General features: G+C 41.3%; 1 protein-coding gene across 1 annotated transcript; it reads left to right on the plus strand.

Annotated features, from left to right (window-relative positions):
* The first annotated feature begins 14400 nt into the window (after positions 1–14400).
* Positions 14401–16912, plus strand: LOC148026010 (allene oxide cyclase, chloroplastic-like). The gene is made up of 5 exons (XM_087693244.1): positions 14401–14691; positions 15015–15235; positions 15321–15466; positions 15674–15817; positions 16332–16912. Exons 1-5 carry the CDS (start codon positions 14495–14497, stop codon positions 16569–16571), a joined length of 948 nt encoding a protein of 315 aa, XP_087549370.1. The 5' UTR covers positions 14401–14494; the 3' UTR covers positions 16572–16912.
* Positions 16913–17628: the final 716 nt, after the last annotated feature.

The raw sequence follows: 17628 nt of genomic DNA on the forward strand, positions 1-17628 counted from the left end.
ATGTATTTTTTGGTGTTTTTTATTGATGGGCACTAGTGCTAAAGGCTAAGGGGGCTAAGACACTAGGAGCATGCTATACGTGACGTTGATGGGTAGTGGGGCCATGCATGGGGGCACTTTCTAGGATGGGAAAGGAGAATATGGAGGACATGATGCGAGGGGTATTTGTCCTATTTGAGTACAATACCTTGGTGTTGGGGTTGCTATAGGGACTCAAAGCTAGTGTCATGGAGGATGATGTGGATGCCATGAGTAGAAATGGGAATTTTCTCCTTGATCTCTCCCTAGTAAATCATTGAATAATAGGTTCACGTATTCCCAATCCTTAATATTTTCAAGTTTTGCATATATCATAAAGCATGGTCTACATTTATATGAAAACAATGATATTATGGATAGTGGTAAGGAGAACTTCACATTGCTAATTAAATAGAAGTTAGTGAAATGCAACTCAAAAGGATGACAACACAAATTGTGTAGTTATGCAAGTAATATGATCTACTATATTTTGAGCTTCCATAGGTTAAAAACCCAATGGATTTTTACATTTTTAACCATTTATCAAACTATTGGTAGTCCACATTGTGATGCTTAGGAAAGGGTTTCACAATATCTTTAGAATTTATTATCTTGAAAAATGTTATATTCTTCTTTTATGGGTTTTTAGCTTTCATCTATGACAATAAGATATCTTTTCAATAATGTAAAATGTGAAGATTTTAAAAATTTATGGATTTTCCTTGTGGTTTTTTAAAGCACCAACTGAAAAATGTGTGGTTTTGAAAGTGGCACATTGAAAATTATTAGTTTTTAAAGAAATCTTTCAAAAGGTTCCAAATGTTTCTCCTAAAATGAAAGATTACCCAAAAGGTTGGCAACTATGTTTTATCATGTTCACACTAGTCCTTACCGAATGGTAAACATTGAGATGGCATGGATAATCTATGATGACAAGAAAGTGACCACATCACGGTACGGTTGGTTTCCTTTAGTCATGAACGCGAGGCGCGGTAGCAGGCGTGGTAAGCGGTGGTTGCGCGAGCAGTGAGTGATGGTCATGGAGGAGGGAATTCCTCCTCATTTTGCGCTTGTACGTATGCGTCGGCCTTCCTCACATCTGCGCGCATGGGGTGGGGTGACGATCAACGATTGGGTTGACGAACGCGAGAGGGACTCCTACGTACGGTTACGCGGTGAGAAGGGATTGGTCGAGAGGAAGTGATCGTAGAGGGACGTGCTCGAGTGACGCGGTGTGTCCGGCAAGTCGAGCTGAGGGCTGCTGAGGTCGATCGAGCTGTCGACATATTTGGCGTGCTGATCGAGCGGTACCTCCAGTCAAGGGGGACTCGAGGTAGCAGGAGATTCATCTCAAGCCCTCGAGTACAGCTCGAGCTTGTGGGTCGGCGCCTTTCCCCCCCCCCCCCCCCCCCGAGACGACCTGCTGTCTCACGACTCTAGAGGGTGATGGAGGTTCCCGGGAGCCAGACGGGACTGCGCCTGGTCAAGGAAGCTGTTCAGTTGGACACGGAAGTCTCATCAGACCGCATGGACTCCAATGGAATGTGCAGGTGTTCTCGACTAAGACAATGCCACGCCTCCAAATCGACACAAGGTTGTTGTGATACGGCTCTCACTCTCGAGTGAGAACTTTGTGGATTCCTTCCTTTTTTTTTCACAACAAAGGATTTCAACTTGTCCAACAAAAAGATACCAATAATAGCTACAAGCAGCACCAAAGGAAAGCTTTGTGCCAAAAATAGGATGAGGAAGTACAAAAAATACCAAAGGTACCAAAGACTACAAGAGAATCCTTAGTACCAAAGGAACCAAAAGGTTTCAAATGTACCAAATTTAACAACCTGCTTCATGCATCATAGGGCTTTCAGTACACCGATACAAGAACCACCAAAATATACCTACAAGAGAGAGAGACAATACCAATTAGTTTTATAGTAATGAAAATAGCTAAAGAGTACGAAGAAGCTCCAAATGGTAATCGGTTTCAAAAGTAACAAATGTATAAAAAAATACTAAATGCTATAAAAATATTAAGAGGAAGTACCAAAAATCGCCAATTGCACCAAAGCTTCAAAAATAATGTACAAAGTTCAACCAAACGCTTCAAGTATCAAAGAGCTTAACATATACCAAAGAGTACAAGAACCACCAAAATATCTCGAAAAGAGGATGAGGTGGCAGAGAATAGCCAAAGAGAGTACCAAGAAACATCAAATGGTACTAAAAGGGTTTCAAGAGTACCAAATGTATCAAAAACAACCAAGTGCTCCAAAAGGATTAAGAGGCAATAAAGCACCAGTTCCACCAAAGGTTCAAAAAACACCTTATAATCCCAAAGTACCAAAAACCACCAAATGCACCCTACATTTTCAAATGTACCAAATGCATCCCCTAAAATTAATGCACCAAAGAGAACCAAATGTATCAAACAGGGCTAGGTCAACCAAATACTTTGAGAATGTACCAAGTACTACCAAATGCTTCAAGTAACAGAGAGCTCAAAATGTGCTAAAGAGAATAAGAAACACAAAAATATACCATAAGAGCCAAAGTCTCTATCTATTACCTTTTTAGTAAAGAGAACAACTAGAGAGAGTTCCAAGGAGCACAAGATGGTACTGCAGAAAGGGTTTCAAGAGTACCAAATGTATCCAAAAGTGCTAAGTGCTCCCAAAAGATTAAGAGGCAATATTAGGGACAAAACTAAGACAAAGTACATTGAGTATACTTGCTCAAACTCAACCTCTTATTTGAGTTGTTCTATATTCTCACTAACCTTGAGATGCTGTAGCATTTGTTGGCTTGCAGCTTCCATCTCCTCTATCTCTACATCATTACACAGAATTTGCTATCACAGCTCTTGGAGATGCACTTCATACATTTTAATGTCACCCTTTATGTGCTCGGCCATTGCATTCGACCCCTCTTATTAGAGCAACATTTACTTCTTTTGTTGGATCCAAGCCTTTAGCTTTGATAGCCTATTCAATGTACTCTTAGTCTTCTTAGGCATCCTCTCCAACAATGACTCCAAGTCAGCAATATAATCATAGAGTGGCTTTGCATTCCCAGACCTTGGCTGAATTACACTTTTCCAAAACTTGGCCCATGCCACTTTGTGGCCTCTGGGGTCTTACATCCCATCATGACATTGCTCAAACGCATAGCACCATGCAAACATGGCTATGATCTCACCACAAGATGAAGGTGCTTGATACGCCTTGTCAAAATGCAACCTGCAATCTTCTGCCAAGTGAAGGTAAACGTGGCTAAGGTAGATCTTTGCACCTTTTTTGTGCTTGTGCTTGAAGACGGTCAACCACTAGCCTTTACGGAGGGCATCTTTACTTAAGTCCTTTGGAAGAAGCACCCCTTCCGGACTCAAGCTGTACTCCTTGTGTAGCTCCTCTGCTATAGAGAAAAATTTGCTCAGCTATTGCAGGTACTCTTCCATTTTTTTTTCCCTAAGAGATGTGATTCGATATTCCAGAGTTAGATGTACCATTGCCCTCTTTTGAAAAATAAACAATGCTTAATGTATATAAATTTTGTCACAATCGAGCAACAAGCTCTTAGGAATTGAAATAGTGAGATTGAGCAATAATGTTGCTTTGATATCACCATTCAACATATGTGCTAGTATGGTAGACTACATGAAGTCCTAGCTAAATGTGGAAAAACATAGAACAAACAAAGTGAATCCCAAACAAAGTAATACCATGGAAGCTCACCTCTAAGTTTCCATTGAGGACTTGTCTCTATCACCAAAGTAGACTGACATTTTCTTAGATTGCTCCATGGAGTAGCTATCCTTGCTTGCACAAGTGTTTGGGATCTGCCTCTCCTTTGACACAAACCACAATGTCTTGTTGATGTTGTGAGAGGATTCCATCCCCTCCTTATGCTTCGTCATTGGGGGCTTCAATGGGTCTCAATGTTTTTTTAAACACTCGAGCTCAATTTTACCTAAAAATCAAAATATGCTACTACTACAATATTGTCTATTATGTCCTAGATCATCATCAAGGTTTGTTACTCCACCTAAGAGTTTTTAGTGTTTTCAACCACATGATTTTATTGACTCAAAAACATCAATTAAGGATATACGAACACCCTTTTCATTCTTTAAGAGTTGTATAGAGAGTTCAGTATCCCTCTAATTCACTACAAGATATAGACCTTATAGCGGCGTTTAAAGCGACGAAAATACAAACAACAAAATTTGCCCCCGTCGTCGCAAAAAGCGTCGTTATTAACGACGCCATAGAATCGTCGCTATAACCGTCGCTATATGCGTCGCTATATGCATCGCAAATGCGACGCATATAGCGACGGTTATAGCGACGGTTACAAGTTAATTTGCGACGCTGATAGCGACGGCAATAGCGACGCGTGCAGTAAATTTGCGACGCAAATAGCGATGGTAACAGAGAAAAAAAAAATTTGTGGCAGGGCAGCAAGCTGCCCTGCCACATATAGCACTGTGTGCTGTATGAGAGCCATACAAAATAGTTTCTGCACTGCTTCATACAAAGCGTTTGCAAACAAAAAGAATGTATACTGAAATCATAAAACTGATGGATGAAATAAATACATGATATCGCATAAAATGCGATTGGTACAATCATAAAACAATATCACTAATACATAGAAAATGTCTACATAGATCGGGCGACTAAAAACTAAAGGTATGTGAGCTCTAAGAATCCAAGGGCGAGCTACAAATCGTCGTCCCCCGAAAGCTCTTCCCGCTGTAAAGGAGCATCAAACGGATTCTGCAGAAAAAGAAACAACATATCAATCCACCATATAATAATGCATTCAAATATCTCATGGTAACTACGAACAAGAAAGATGAGTGACTTACTGGGCCGCCGCGTCTATACAATCGGTCGATCAATGATGTGAGACCGTGCCTCTCCGCATATCGAGTCTCAAGGCCTTGCGGATAGCGATTTGTAATGGAGTGCTGCAAAGAAAACAAAATGCTAACTGTTAGAAACATGATTGTCAGTACAAAGAATATCTCAAAAAAACAAATAAGCAAAACAAAAGAGAATCTTACAAAGTCCTCCAAATATGTCCTGTGGCCGCCACTCCCAAGATGATGTACCGATTCGGCCTCGATTCGTGCCCTCGCCGCCTCTCGCTGCTGACTCCAACGTCCTGGCGAATTTGTAGCATCCTCCCTCAGTCGGTGCCAGTCGTCTGCATCTAACCACTCGGGCTTTGGAGCCCCACTCTTGATTGCCTTGCGTGCGTCGGATCGTCTATGTGACATGTATGCACGCATGCAATCCATCATCCAGCCCGTAGAGAATCTATCCACTGCAGCTGGCACCGGGAACTCCTCGTGCAAGGATGCTACTATGTACTCCTTGCTCCCCTCCGGTATGTTCCTCCAATGATCCAGGACGTTGTGCCGAAAAACTTGTTGGCACAACTCCCTCATGCGAGCCATCACCCTCCTCCCCTCATCATTCATGATAATGGCTCCTGACCTGCCATCCACTAGGTATCCATAATCCCTAGGAGTGTGCCGTGTATGGGCCCTCTCCCATCTCCGTCCACGCTCCTGGGCATATCTAGGAGATCCCTGAACATCCGGTGTACCGACGGGGGTACCCTCTCCCGGAGTGCCACACAAAGGGGTGCCGCCAGAGGGTGTGCCACCAAAAGGAGTGCCACCGTGTTCGGATCCGTTGCTCGTCGCCGGCTCTCTTGCTCAAACCTTGCCATGACACCACAGTCCATTGTGGAGCGCATTTTGTCAATACGCTCCACCCGAAAATGCCGTCCGCGTGACCACGCTGCACTATATATTTTGTACTGCACATTGAAACACTCAAATTAGATGTAGCAAGCAAATTTAGATACGACACATTCTAAACCCCTCATTACCTTTGGACTACATCCCCTCGAGAACTCCCACTCCTCCATTGAGACCTCTGTCCCTTCGCTGGATGCTACGGTCAAGGACAAACTGCCAAAAATGAGAAAGCATTAAGAATAATGGTCACTTTTCAAATTTCAAAATGTCCACGCTAATTAAAATCCATTCTGTTCACAAACCTGACATATCTTATGCCAATCATGGGATTTTAGCCCAGAAATCTGGTCATCTTTAGAAAATGCGGACCTGAGAGAACGCATCATACCCGTCGGAGTGCGGATAGACTTGATTACTTGCTTCACAATGCGCTCTTCTTTGGTAGACAAAACCCAGGGAGCGCGAGGAAGCTGCACTCCCCCTTCAGCACTTGACTGCGGCCAGAGCGCCTCCATCTTACCTACCTCCTTTAAATCCATTCATGCCCCTATAGTGTCTCTCTTTCCTGTGATGTGGTCCCATAGCAAGCTGCCCACATTTTTGAAAATATGCATGGGATCCAACAAGTGGTTGACCTGTAAGTGGGTCCAATATGGCAACTCGTAGAAAACTGAGAACTGTCGCATTCCATTTGGATGTGAATCCGGGTTTACCATTTTCAGCTCGTACCAGCTTGCAGCGTTCATACGTACTGGAGGTCGTCCAAGAAAACCTTCCCTGAGTTCATGATCCTCTGGCAAGAAAGCGGCGTGTCCTTGGTATACCATCTTCTTCATGGTTCGTGACCTTCGGGAGTCTAACTGTGGCCCACACAATGGACATGCATGATAACCTGAGGTAACGAGACCTACAAGGCGATCCACGACCTAGTGAATACTTGATTGAATGAAATAAAATATAGATATTACCGGCGAGAACAAAGGTCTGCTCACCTGAGCACTCTCCCAATCCCGGAAAGTCATGCATCGTCCACATGAGAATGGCTCGAATGTTGGCTGACAGCCGACCATCGCGCCTGCTCATATCTTGCACCGTGACCCCCTCCTCCCACAAAATCTTAAGCTCATCGACTAATGGACGAAGATACACGTCCATATTTTTTACTTTGTAGCGGCCCAGGACGAGCAAGCTAAGGATGAGATGTCCTTTCTTCGTAGAAAGCCATGGAGGAATGTTGTAGTTGACAAGCACTATAGGCCACACACTATAAGAAGTCGAGCGCAGACCGAATGGGTTCACACCATCCATGGCAAGACCGAGCCGAAGATTCCTTGGCTCTCGCGCAAAGCCTGGGAAGGTAGAGTCAATGTGGCTCCATGCGCGCGAATCTGCTGATATTCGTTGAACTCCATCCGTGGACCTATTCTGCACATGCCACGTTGTCAAGCTTGCCATGGCAGACGTGCGAAACATGTGGTTTATGCGGGGGATGAGCGAAAAGTGTCTGAGGACTTTTTGAGGGATGGTTTGCCCTTGCAAGTCCTGTCGATACCTGTGAGCACCACACTTTGGGCATGTCTCCATATTCTCGTATTCATCTTGAAACAATATGCAGTCGTTGATACATGCATGGATGTTATTGTAGTCCATGCCAAGCTTCCGTAAAACATGTCGCGCATCATCACGAGACTCAGGCATGGTGTTTGCAGGTGGCAATATATGATATTTCAATAACCTGAAAAAATCATAAAACACCTTGAAAAATCTATCCATGTTTGCAATAATACTGTTTTAAAAAAAAAACAATGAAGTCTGTGTGCAAGGTACCTGAATAACTCAGTCACACTCGTATCGCTCCAACCGTATTTTGCTTGCACACTTAAGAGTGCAAGCAATGCCTTCAACCGAGATACTCGGCACCCATCATATAATGGTATGGATGCTTCCTCTCTGAGCGGGTCAGATGTCTCAACATCCATGGGAATCAATGCATCGATCATTGCCTCCATCTCAGGCTCCAAGATTGTAGGCAAGTCGGGAAGGTTGTCTGTCTCCTCTGGCATTGACGGTATAGATGGGCCTTGCGAGTGGTCGATTGGCTCCTGCAATCCATCCATCGCACGTCCACGAACTCTTCTAATTGGCCGCAAAGGGTGCACTCCCCCTTGGGTCGAGACATCACCCCCCTGGATACAAAATTTACCAACAAGACCCAATCTTATTGTGTATGGTTTTCAATTAGCTTGAGAGTACAATGCATGAAAAATGCTAACTTCAAATTACCGTTTGCTGAAAGTCTGCAATCGCCTGATCAATGATCTCAGATTGAAACTCGCCAAATCGTCGTACGTGTTCTATAGACAATCGGCGTTTTCGTCTAATTGCCAACTTGCATTGAGAGCAAGGACATGGGACACGCTGATTAAGATACGACTCGCGGTCTTGAACAATAGGACCTTCTTCGTTTGCCATCTTATCTACATTATAGCAAACAAGGCTTAAATGGATAGCTTTATGGAGATGTACGTCAAGTTGCAAGTTGAGCATAAACCTTGCATTGTATATAGTAGTCGAGAGATTTTCTGATGTTATATCTCGGCCTTGTATCATGCTCAACGATTTGTTTGTCCCGGTAGATAATTTTTTGTTATATCTCGGCTTTGAGTATAAGTAATCCATTTTAAAATTAATGCGCGCCATCTATGAAATTTTATAACTATAGTAATAAAATTTATTTCAAACAATTCTACTCATAGTCATAAGACCTGAGAGAAATTATCCTATACTCAATTTAAGGGTTTCTTTTTCTATAACAATAATTTTGGGTTCATTTTGATGAAGTACGTGGCCGTATGCAAAGCACATTGCATACCATTATCAATACGTATATTATCTTAAATTTTCTTCCCTTCCCTCTCCCTCTCTTTCTCTCCCTCTCCCTCTCTTCCTCTCTTTCTCTCACCCTCACCCTCTCCCTCTCCCTCTCGTTCTCTTTCTCTCCCTCTCTCATTTCCTCCCTCCCCCTCCCTCTCCCTCTCCCTCCCTCTCCCTCTCCCTCTCCCTCTCCCTCTCCCTCCCTCATTTCCTTCCCCTCCCCCTCCCTCTCCCTCTTCCTCTCCCTCTCACTCTCTTTCTCTCTCATTTCCTCTCCTAAACAAGTAAAAAATAAAGTGATTCAAACATTAAACAAGCAAAAGGGAGAGGGAGGGAGAGAGAGAATGCACTCTCCCTCCTTCTCCCTCTCTTTCTCTTTCTCTCCCTCTCCTATTTCCTCCCCCTCCCTCTCCCTCTCCCTCTATTTCTCTTTCTCTTTCTTTCCCTCTCCCTCTCCCTCTCTCTTACTCTCTCGTTTCCTCTCCTAAACAAGCAAAGAAGAAAGTAATTTAAACATTAAACAAGCAAAAGGGAGAGAGAGAATGCACTCTCCCTCTCTTTCTCTCCCTCTCCCTCTCTTTCTCTCCCTCTCTCTCCCTCTCCCTCTCCTTCTCTTTCATTTCCTCTCCTAAACAAACAAAAGAGAACGATTTAAACCTTCAACAAGTAAAAGAAAGAGAGAGGGAGACTCACCAATGAGATATGGTGAGCGTGGGCGGCTTCTCTTTGTAACGAGGGCTCATCCTCTCCTTCACGAACAACGACGGTGGCGGTGGCGGCGGCGGCGGCGGCGGCAGCGGCAAGTCTCTTCGTCCTCTTCTCCCACAAAGCCTTGGCTCTCTCCCTCGCTCTCTCCCTCGCTCTCGCTCTCAAAAGGCGAAGAAAACAAAATGAAAACGGCGCTCTGGTTTCGGCCGCGCTTTTTTTCCCTGCGGTGTCGCAATTGGCGTCACTATATGCGACGCATATAGCGACGCCAATTGCGACGCATATAGCGACGCCTATAGTGACACCGACATCCGCCGTCGCTAATCGGCGTCGCTATTGCCCCATTCCCTTGTAGTGATATTGTGCTTATTTGTAAATAACTAGCATTTTCAGATTTACATTAACTTGCAGGACTTCATTTGGTTGTATGTATCACATTAAGAAAAACTAAAGACCTTGCTACCTTTTTAACTAATCCTTGCTTTATTAAGTTTCTCTTGTGTTTTGGTATCTTATTTGAATGTTGCATTTTGAGTTTTACATTTGAATCTTTTTCATTCAGTTGAGTACAATTTAGAAGAAATTGAAGCCTCATCATGATGAATGTATTGACTTAAGGAAAATTGAATTCCAATCCTCTTCTTTGGATATGTATAGTGAAAGGTATTTTACTTTTTAATGTGAGCTACCCATATTTAGTAGCATGATTAATGTTCTATTGGGATCTTTGCTTCCCTTCACATAATTCAATGGTATGAGATTCATTCTTTGATGTAGAAGATGCTAGTATGATGTAATTGCAATATTGATTTCATGTGTAAAGATCCAAGCCAAGACCCTCTTTTTAGGACCAAAAAGTTCAAAATTGAACTATCAAGTCCCTTGTGAGCTAAAACATTTATCTCTCATTAAATGACAAGAGGTACAAACATAAATTTAGGTACTACATATGCTTAGATTTTACTAAATCTTGCCAAAAGTCTACACCTCCCTACAAACAATGATACAAATGATATCCCAAACACTTTCTATAAGGATTAAAATAGTTGGTGAAATTTAGATAAACTATTGTTACAAGGGTAAAACACTTAAAGTGAAAATTGTGCACATGGTTGAAAATTTCTAGCCTCTCTTGGAGCTCTTTTAACCATGGCTAGAGCTTTTCCTATTCCTTGCTAAATTATCAAGCCTTAATGGATGAGCTTAGAGACCACTTTTGGAGCTTATTCTCATACTTGAGCTAAAGTTAGAAAGTTTTTCCATGTGGGCATGGTCCTACATCCAATCCATTAGAAAAGAAGGGAGAAAGAAGGTATTTAATCTCAAATGTGTTATGGAAAGAGAATAGAGATGAACATGGTAAGTGCAATTGCAAAATAGTGTTAGGTGGAGTAAGTCATACTTTTTGGTATCCTTCATGCTATAAGCTCAAAACACAGTTGCATTATTATGATTATTATAAGGTCTCACATAGTTATCATAATATGTGGTGCTAAAAGCTCAAAACCCATAAAAACATGAGCGTCATAGAGAAGAAAAAATATTTATGATGAGAATGGCAAGGGTAATGAACTTCCAAAACTCTTTATTACTTGTGTAAACTCAAGAAAAGCCAAGCTTTGCACCTATCCACTAGAAATGTAATTTGATTTGGATGTCCACCCCCTTTGCTCAAGCTAAACCACTTTTAGAATATTACCATGTCTCAAGAACGCACATTGGATCTCAATTTTGTGAAAGTTTCTTGACTTTTGTGTTGTTGTCTAGCTCAACCTCTTAGAGTCCAAGTTGTAAACTCTATGTTAGGTGTTCAAACACTTGTACCCATTTTATTAACAATACTTGAGATCCTCCAATGCATTGACTAAAGCCTCAATAGTCTTCCATCCCCACTTCATTGTCCTTTGTGGATTCATAGCAACTATTCTCTACAGTTGCAATCTGATTACACTTATACAATCATGAAACCATGTATACAGCTAGGCATACCCATCGTTAGATATGTCTCCACAATCTTTCTACTAGGTAGCATTTGAGATTTGAAGCATTTGCATGTCCTGATTTGTGTTTGGCTACGAGTATAACATCACATCCTACAAATTATGGATTATGATTATGCCAATCATAGTATTGAGAAAATGATAATCAATTAGGCCCTCACTTTAGACTATTTAAAAACATGCATTTAACTTGTATAAAGTCCCTTCTAAATAATATAGGTGCTAAACAACACAATAATAAGCAAGGACATGAAAATATTTTCAATGCCCACCTTGATGCTAGGTAACATCCCTATATTTCAAGGGGCTTGGGTTGCTCAAATGTCTAATTTTAGAAATCACGAGACATTTTTGCTATTTACTGGGAACTCTAACAACAATGGAATTAAAAAACTTATTGGAAGCAAAAAGGTGATCGAATGCATTAAAGAACGTGAAGCAATCACAAGAAGATCATATTAGGGAATGATGTTATATGCACAACATTATTGCACTTCTAACATTTAACTTGAACAAAGACATGTTTATAAGGATGTGGGCTAGCCAGTGGTGGATTTGTTAACACAATTTCAAGTGATGTTCTACAACGAAAGTTGTTGAGAATAAGTCTATAACAAAAGTTGCACTAAGGGTTTTATGTTTTGCACTAAGTCTATAACAAAGGTTATTGAGAATGGAATGGTGTCTTTGATGTATAGTGAACATGGCCACTTGAAGAAATCTCTTGATACAAATCTAGCTTTTAACTCTGTTGCCTTTTGTACAGCATGAACATGACATTTACATGGGGATGTTTGGAGAATTTTGGGCATGATATTTGAACACTCAAATTGTGGGAAGAGGCAAAAGACTTTGACAAGCATCCATTATCATACGTTACTTGCTTTGCCAGTTGTTATCTATCACATCCTAGTTGAATAATGTACAATTCCAATGTTGGAATCATTATGTATCATAATATGTGTGCTAGCTCAATAATGTACAGTCCTAATGTCGGAATTATTTACTCATTGAGAAAGGGAAAAAGTATACCCAACTAGAATGTTATGCGAATAAATTGGCATATTGAAACATCACAACATAGTGGAAAAATGACTACTAGTAATTGTGAAAAGTCAATTGGTTACACTAAGTTGTTCTAATGGGATGTTGGCAATGGACCATGGTACAACACAAGAGGGCCATGTTGGTTGTGTGCATATGTGGAGGTGTGGATGTGTGTGTTGATATATATATCTATCATATCTTTGACATTACCTAGTCTTGGCTAGAAGGCCCTTTGTAAATATGACTATTATTATTTTAAAAAATTTCATATGAGAGAGAGAGAGAGAGAGAGAGAGAGAGAGAGATCACATCCAAGCAACCTAGGTTTCCACTTATTTTCAACTTTCCTTGTAGATTTGACATCCTTAACATGACTCAAAGGGAGGTGCTATTTCTTTGACTTCCATAAGATAAGGGAGGTGATAAAGTTTAGGACACAAAACGAATTCATAACCCTTATCCATACTCACATGCACATTCCCCCTAACATTGCTTCATAATTGACCCTATTATAGGGCATAATTTTCCCACTCTACGAGTTGGAAGCAAGCTTAAATAGTGCAATATTCTATAGATACTTTTAGAATTACAATCTAATATATCAAGTTATGATTTGGAGCAAGGAAGGGTGACACTTGTAGTAGTAAGGGATTTTGTGGGTGGATTTAGTTTCATCACTTAGATAAGAGAGGTGTGTTGATACATGCCATCCCATTGGGCTATTTACCCTAAAAAGACCCTAAATGGGATTGGCCGCAATGGATTGGATTTAGAATTCATGGAAGTCATGATGAGTCAAGTAAATTACTTATAGCCAAAAAACCCTTTGAAACATATTGTGAATATTTTTTTGGCCTAAATTTTGGTTGAATTCAATGAATATCAAATGAGCACTTGTAGGCAGAGAAAACATGCAAAGTTTGCAAGGGAGATCAACATCTAGTGGTCATTCGATTTCTGAGCTATTCTATGCGTATAGGAATAGCATGAGAATGGCACTAGCTCATCACTCTATGGGGTTAACATTTTGAGGGGATGCACCCCCTTGAGTGTGTGTTTTACCTTAGAGAAGATAAATGTCATAATACACGGTGAGTTTATTATGACCTAAAGGAAAAATAGAGAGAATTAGGAAAAAGAAAAAGAATGATTTCATTTTTGAATCTTCTAGAAGGATGAATAAGACCCCTTGAATGAATTTTGTTTGATGGGCCCTTGGAAACATCCATCTTTGATTCCTTCTTTCCAATGGTCTAAACTAATCCTGTCTATTAACTGATTTGGATGAAGACCTGCAAACTTTCTTTCTTTCTTTCTTTAATTCCGTCACGTAACTAGTATTAACATTTTCCATAACGAGGAGTCCCAAGCCTTTAATATAATTTCCTAACAGAGATTTTTGCATGTGCAGCTCTGGGGTGATGCTCAAAGGCCTCACCTTCCAAGTGAATTCTTTAATGACTTCCATGATGCTTGAACAGAAATTTGTACCACTCACAATGATGGCATTTCCAGTTTTTCAAATAATATTTGAAGAGATTTTAAAAGCATTTTTTGAAAGCTCCAAATATTTGAAGAAGCATTGTAAAATGTAATTGGCTCTGTATCCAAGGATTAGGTAATGTTGTATGGCTGCAATATCAGTGCAGAGTGGAAACTGAGTGACCACTGACAGCCATACCAGGCAATGCAAAATTTGCACAGCTTTAGCTGACAGTAAAGAATAAAGGCTAGCTTTTGGAGAGGGCTCAGGGCAGTCACTTTCTGACTGTAAAGAATGATTCTAAATCCTTTCTTCTGGGTGGGAAAAGAAAAGGAGTTTCCTCTGCACACTTGGGAAACTCAGAATACCTGCTTTCAGTGCAGTCCTTTTCACACAAGCACCAAATGGCACTAGCTCTGCCTTTGTTGCGGATCTGGGCTTTTGCGCTTACAGGCACACAAGGGACCATTATAATACCACATGTGGAGATATCTCAATCTGCTGCAGCTTTGACCTACGAAAACTTTGTTGCAATGATTGTCAGGATGGCGCTTCTGTATTGGTTCTAGGCTATATATAGCCTCACAGCCATACATGCACAGACACACACAATCTCATACACAGACACCCACTATCTCACTCACTCAGAGAGAGAGAGAGAGAGAGAGAGAGAGAGAGAGAGAGAGAGTAATGGCAGCGCATCGTTGCTCCATGTTATTGAGGGCTGCACCTTCTCTAAGCCAGGATCATCAATTAGTTCATAATGCAGGCCATCCCTCCAAAACAAACATGTAAGCTTGTGCTGATCATGCATCATACTCTGCATAATCGTAGAGAGAGTTTCCTTTTCCATTTGATGGAGTGCTTATCAAGTTATCACACATGATGCTCTGATCAAGTGGTACAGAGAAAAATATGTCATGTTATATTTAGTGGAGTGCTGATCAGACATGACTCTGATCAATTTTACTGAGAGATGCCATTATAATTTATGGAGTATTGATCATACATCATACTCTGATCAACTCAGAGTGTGATGAGAGAGAGAGAGAGAGAGAGAGAGAGAGAGAGAGAGAGAGAGAGAGAGATTTTACTAAGATGCCGTCTCTTTCAGGTTCTTGAGCTTAAAACATAGCCAAGGCCTCCGACATTATTTCATTGCAAAGGAGCTCTCTGTGGCAAATTCAGGTAGTGGTAGCAGGAGTGTAAGGTTGCACAGGATACAAAATAGCTATGTCAGTGAAACTGATACCTCAACGGAGACTAGATCACCAATAGCCACCCCACTACCATCAAGATCAAATCAGTATGGTACTCCCAGAGATGAAGAACGTGGTATGCCCCTTGTCTTTGTTTCTTGATCAAGTATGCAGCTAGGTCTTCACTAGCTACCGTCTGATGCAAGGAGTGATCATTGCAGACAAGGTGCAAGAGATGTCAGTGTATGAAATCAATGAATTGGACAGAGATAGTCCTGTCCTACTCCATTTCAGCAAATTCGCCTTCGATTATCAGAGGTTCAAGCCCGTCGGTGGTCTCGGAGTCATCGTCCCCTTCACTAACAAGGTGATCCTCTCAACTCAACTTTCCTTGGCTTTCTGAGAATCTGCAGGCATTGAACTTGAACCAAACTTGACATCCTTACTTCTTTATCATGGCAAGCAATAGTTTGCAGTGGTTGATTTGCTGACATAAACGGCTGGAGCTTGTGTTGATTGAAGCAACAAAAGATGTTAGCTTCTGGCAATTGATCTTGGTGGCATGGTTTTACAGCTGTATGATGGAAGTTTGAACATAAGGTTAGGGATAACAGCTGGAGTATGCATACTAATGCAACATGACTATGTGCGAGATGGGGATCGTTACGAAGCCACATACAGCTTTTACTTCGGAGATTTTGGGCATATCTCTGTTCAGGTTGGTCTGATTGCTGGTTTTTTTGTTTGGTCAAGAGTGCTCCTCTCTGGTTTTAACTGCTGACAAGTTTCTGTTACAGATAGTGCACATTATAAAATGCTCTATCATGACATTGTGCTGAATGTCCACCCCTTAGACAAGAATTGATTTTGCCAGGTTATGTGTCAAGCAACTTAGCATGGATATGCCAGTAGTAATAAGTGCATCCGCATGGATATGTCAGAGTTTTGTTAAACATATTGACAAAGAATCATGAGCATACATACTGTATATGAATCAAATGTAAACATGCCTGTGCATATCTAAGAATGTGTCTAATTATCTAGTGATGCATAGTCGAGTAAGAGTACAGTAAGGCTAGAATAGCTGTGGTTAAGGCTGCTTGCAAAAAGTACAGTAATCCTTGTATGTCTGGACAAATTGAATCAACATGTACTCTAGAGATCTGATGGACTGTGCCGTGATCTCAGAGGGGTTGTGCCTTCATCTCATGTGTGATGGATGGATATGGCAGGGCCCCTATTTGACATATGAGGACACCATTCTGGCTGTGACAGGAGGCACAGGCATATTTACTGGAGTGTATGGGACTGTGAGGCTGCACATGGTCAGCTTCCCTACAAAGCTCTTCTATGAATTCTCCCTGCGCGGCATTCCGAAGCTACCTCCGGAATTGACAGCAAAGACGGTGCCTCCACATCCCGGGATTAAGCCAGCTCGCAATGCCAGAGCACTCCCCAACTTCACAAACTGACACACCCACACCCACACCCACCACCACCACCACATCCCCCCCCCACAACACCCCAAATCCAAAACACCCCAACATATCATTTCACCATTAATTGCTTCCTGCAAATTTTCTCATGTTCTAACTTCTTTGTTGAAGAGAGGCAAGCATATGAGTCACAACAACATGCAGATCAGATGTAGCTCTTCAATGGAAATCACCATAGCAAATTCTTCGCTGCATCTGTACTCTATATAACTGATGAATCTAGAGTTTCTACTTTAGATAACAGCTTGTGTAACCCAACAAAGAATTTTGCTGGTTTTCAGAAGAAACAGCAGTTAATGTCTGTTCTTCTTATTGCAATATGGAAGTAGCTACAAAAGATTGATAAATTACTTTGTTTTATGTTAGAGAAATATGAAGAAACATTCATTATCCGCCATTAAAAGACTTGTTGCTTGAGATATGCAACCGTAAATGTTTTCTTCTTGATAAGTTTTGAGCGCGTGTTAAGATGATTCATCATACAAGTGCATTATGTTCAAAAGTTGCAGGTCGTTGTTGACATGCTTTTTGTAATAACAATATAATTAAAATATTTAGAGCCTTACAAAAGTGAGTCAAGCTGCCAATGGGGTTATAGCCTAGTAGGATTTTGGTGTGGGTTGAGTACTCTTGGGTGCATGAGTTCAATCCCTGGGTTGCACTTCCTCAGTGGCATCATTCTATTCGCATCTAAAAAGTGACCCAAGCTCTAAATGAGCTTTGCAACTTAGCAGCAACTATTCTCCAACTAGTGTCCTTAGTAGTTCCATCACCCAACAACACAACTTCTCAAAATGCTCAGATGGAGTACCAAGGATTGACAACCTCCCCTTGAACACAAGCACATTTCTACCTTCCCACTTTTTTACAAGTGCAACACTCCTAATCACTTGCCAAACCTCAAAGACAATCGAAAACATTCTCCATTTTGCCTCACAAGGGCCCATTTCCATGCAACCACATCATGTAGCTGAAACAAACTCAAATCTTCTTCCAAAGTCCCTCACCAATCTACATGGCCAAAAAGGGTGGA

This window comes from Lygodium microphyllum, chromosome 14 (assembly GCF_053477565.2).
Source record: "Lygodium microphyllum isolate KBCC chromosome 14, Lygodium_microphyllum_v1.1.10, whole genome shotgun sequence".
Classification (NCBI taxonomy): domain Eukaryota; kingdom Viridiplantae; phylum Streptophyta; class Polypodiopsida; order Schizaeales; family Lygodiaceae; genus Lygodium; species Lygodium microphyllum.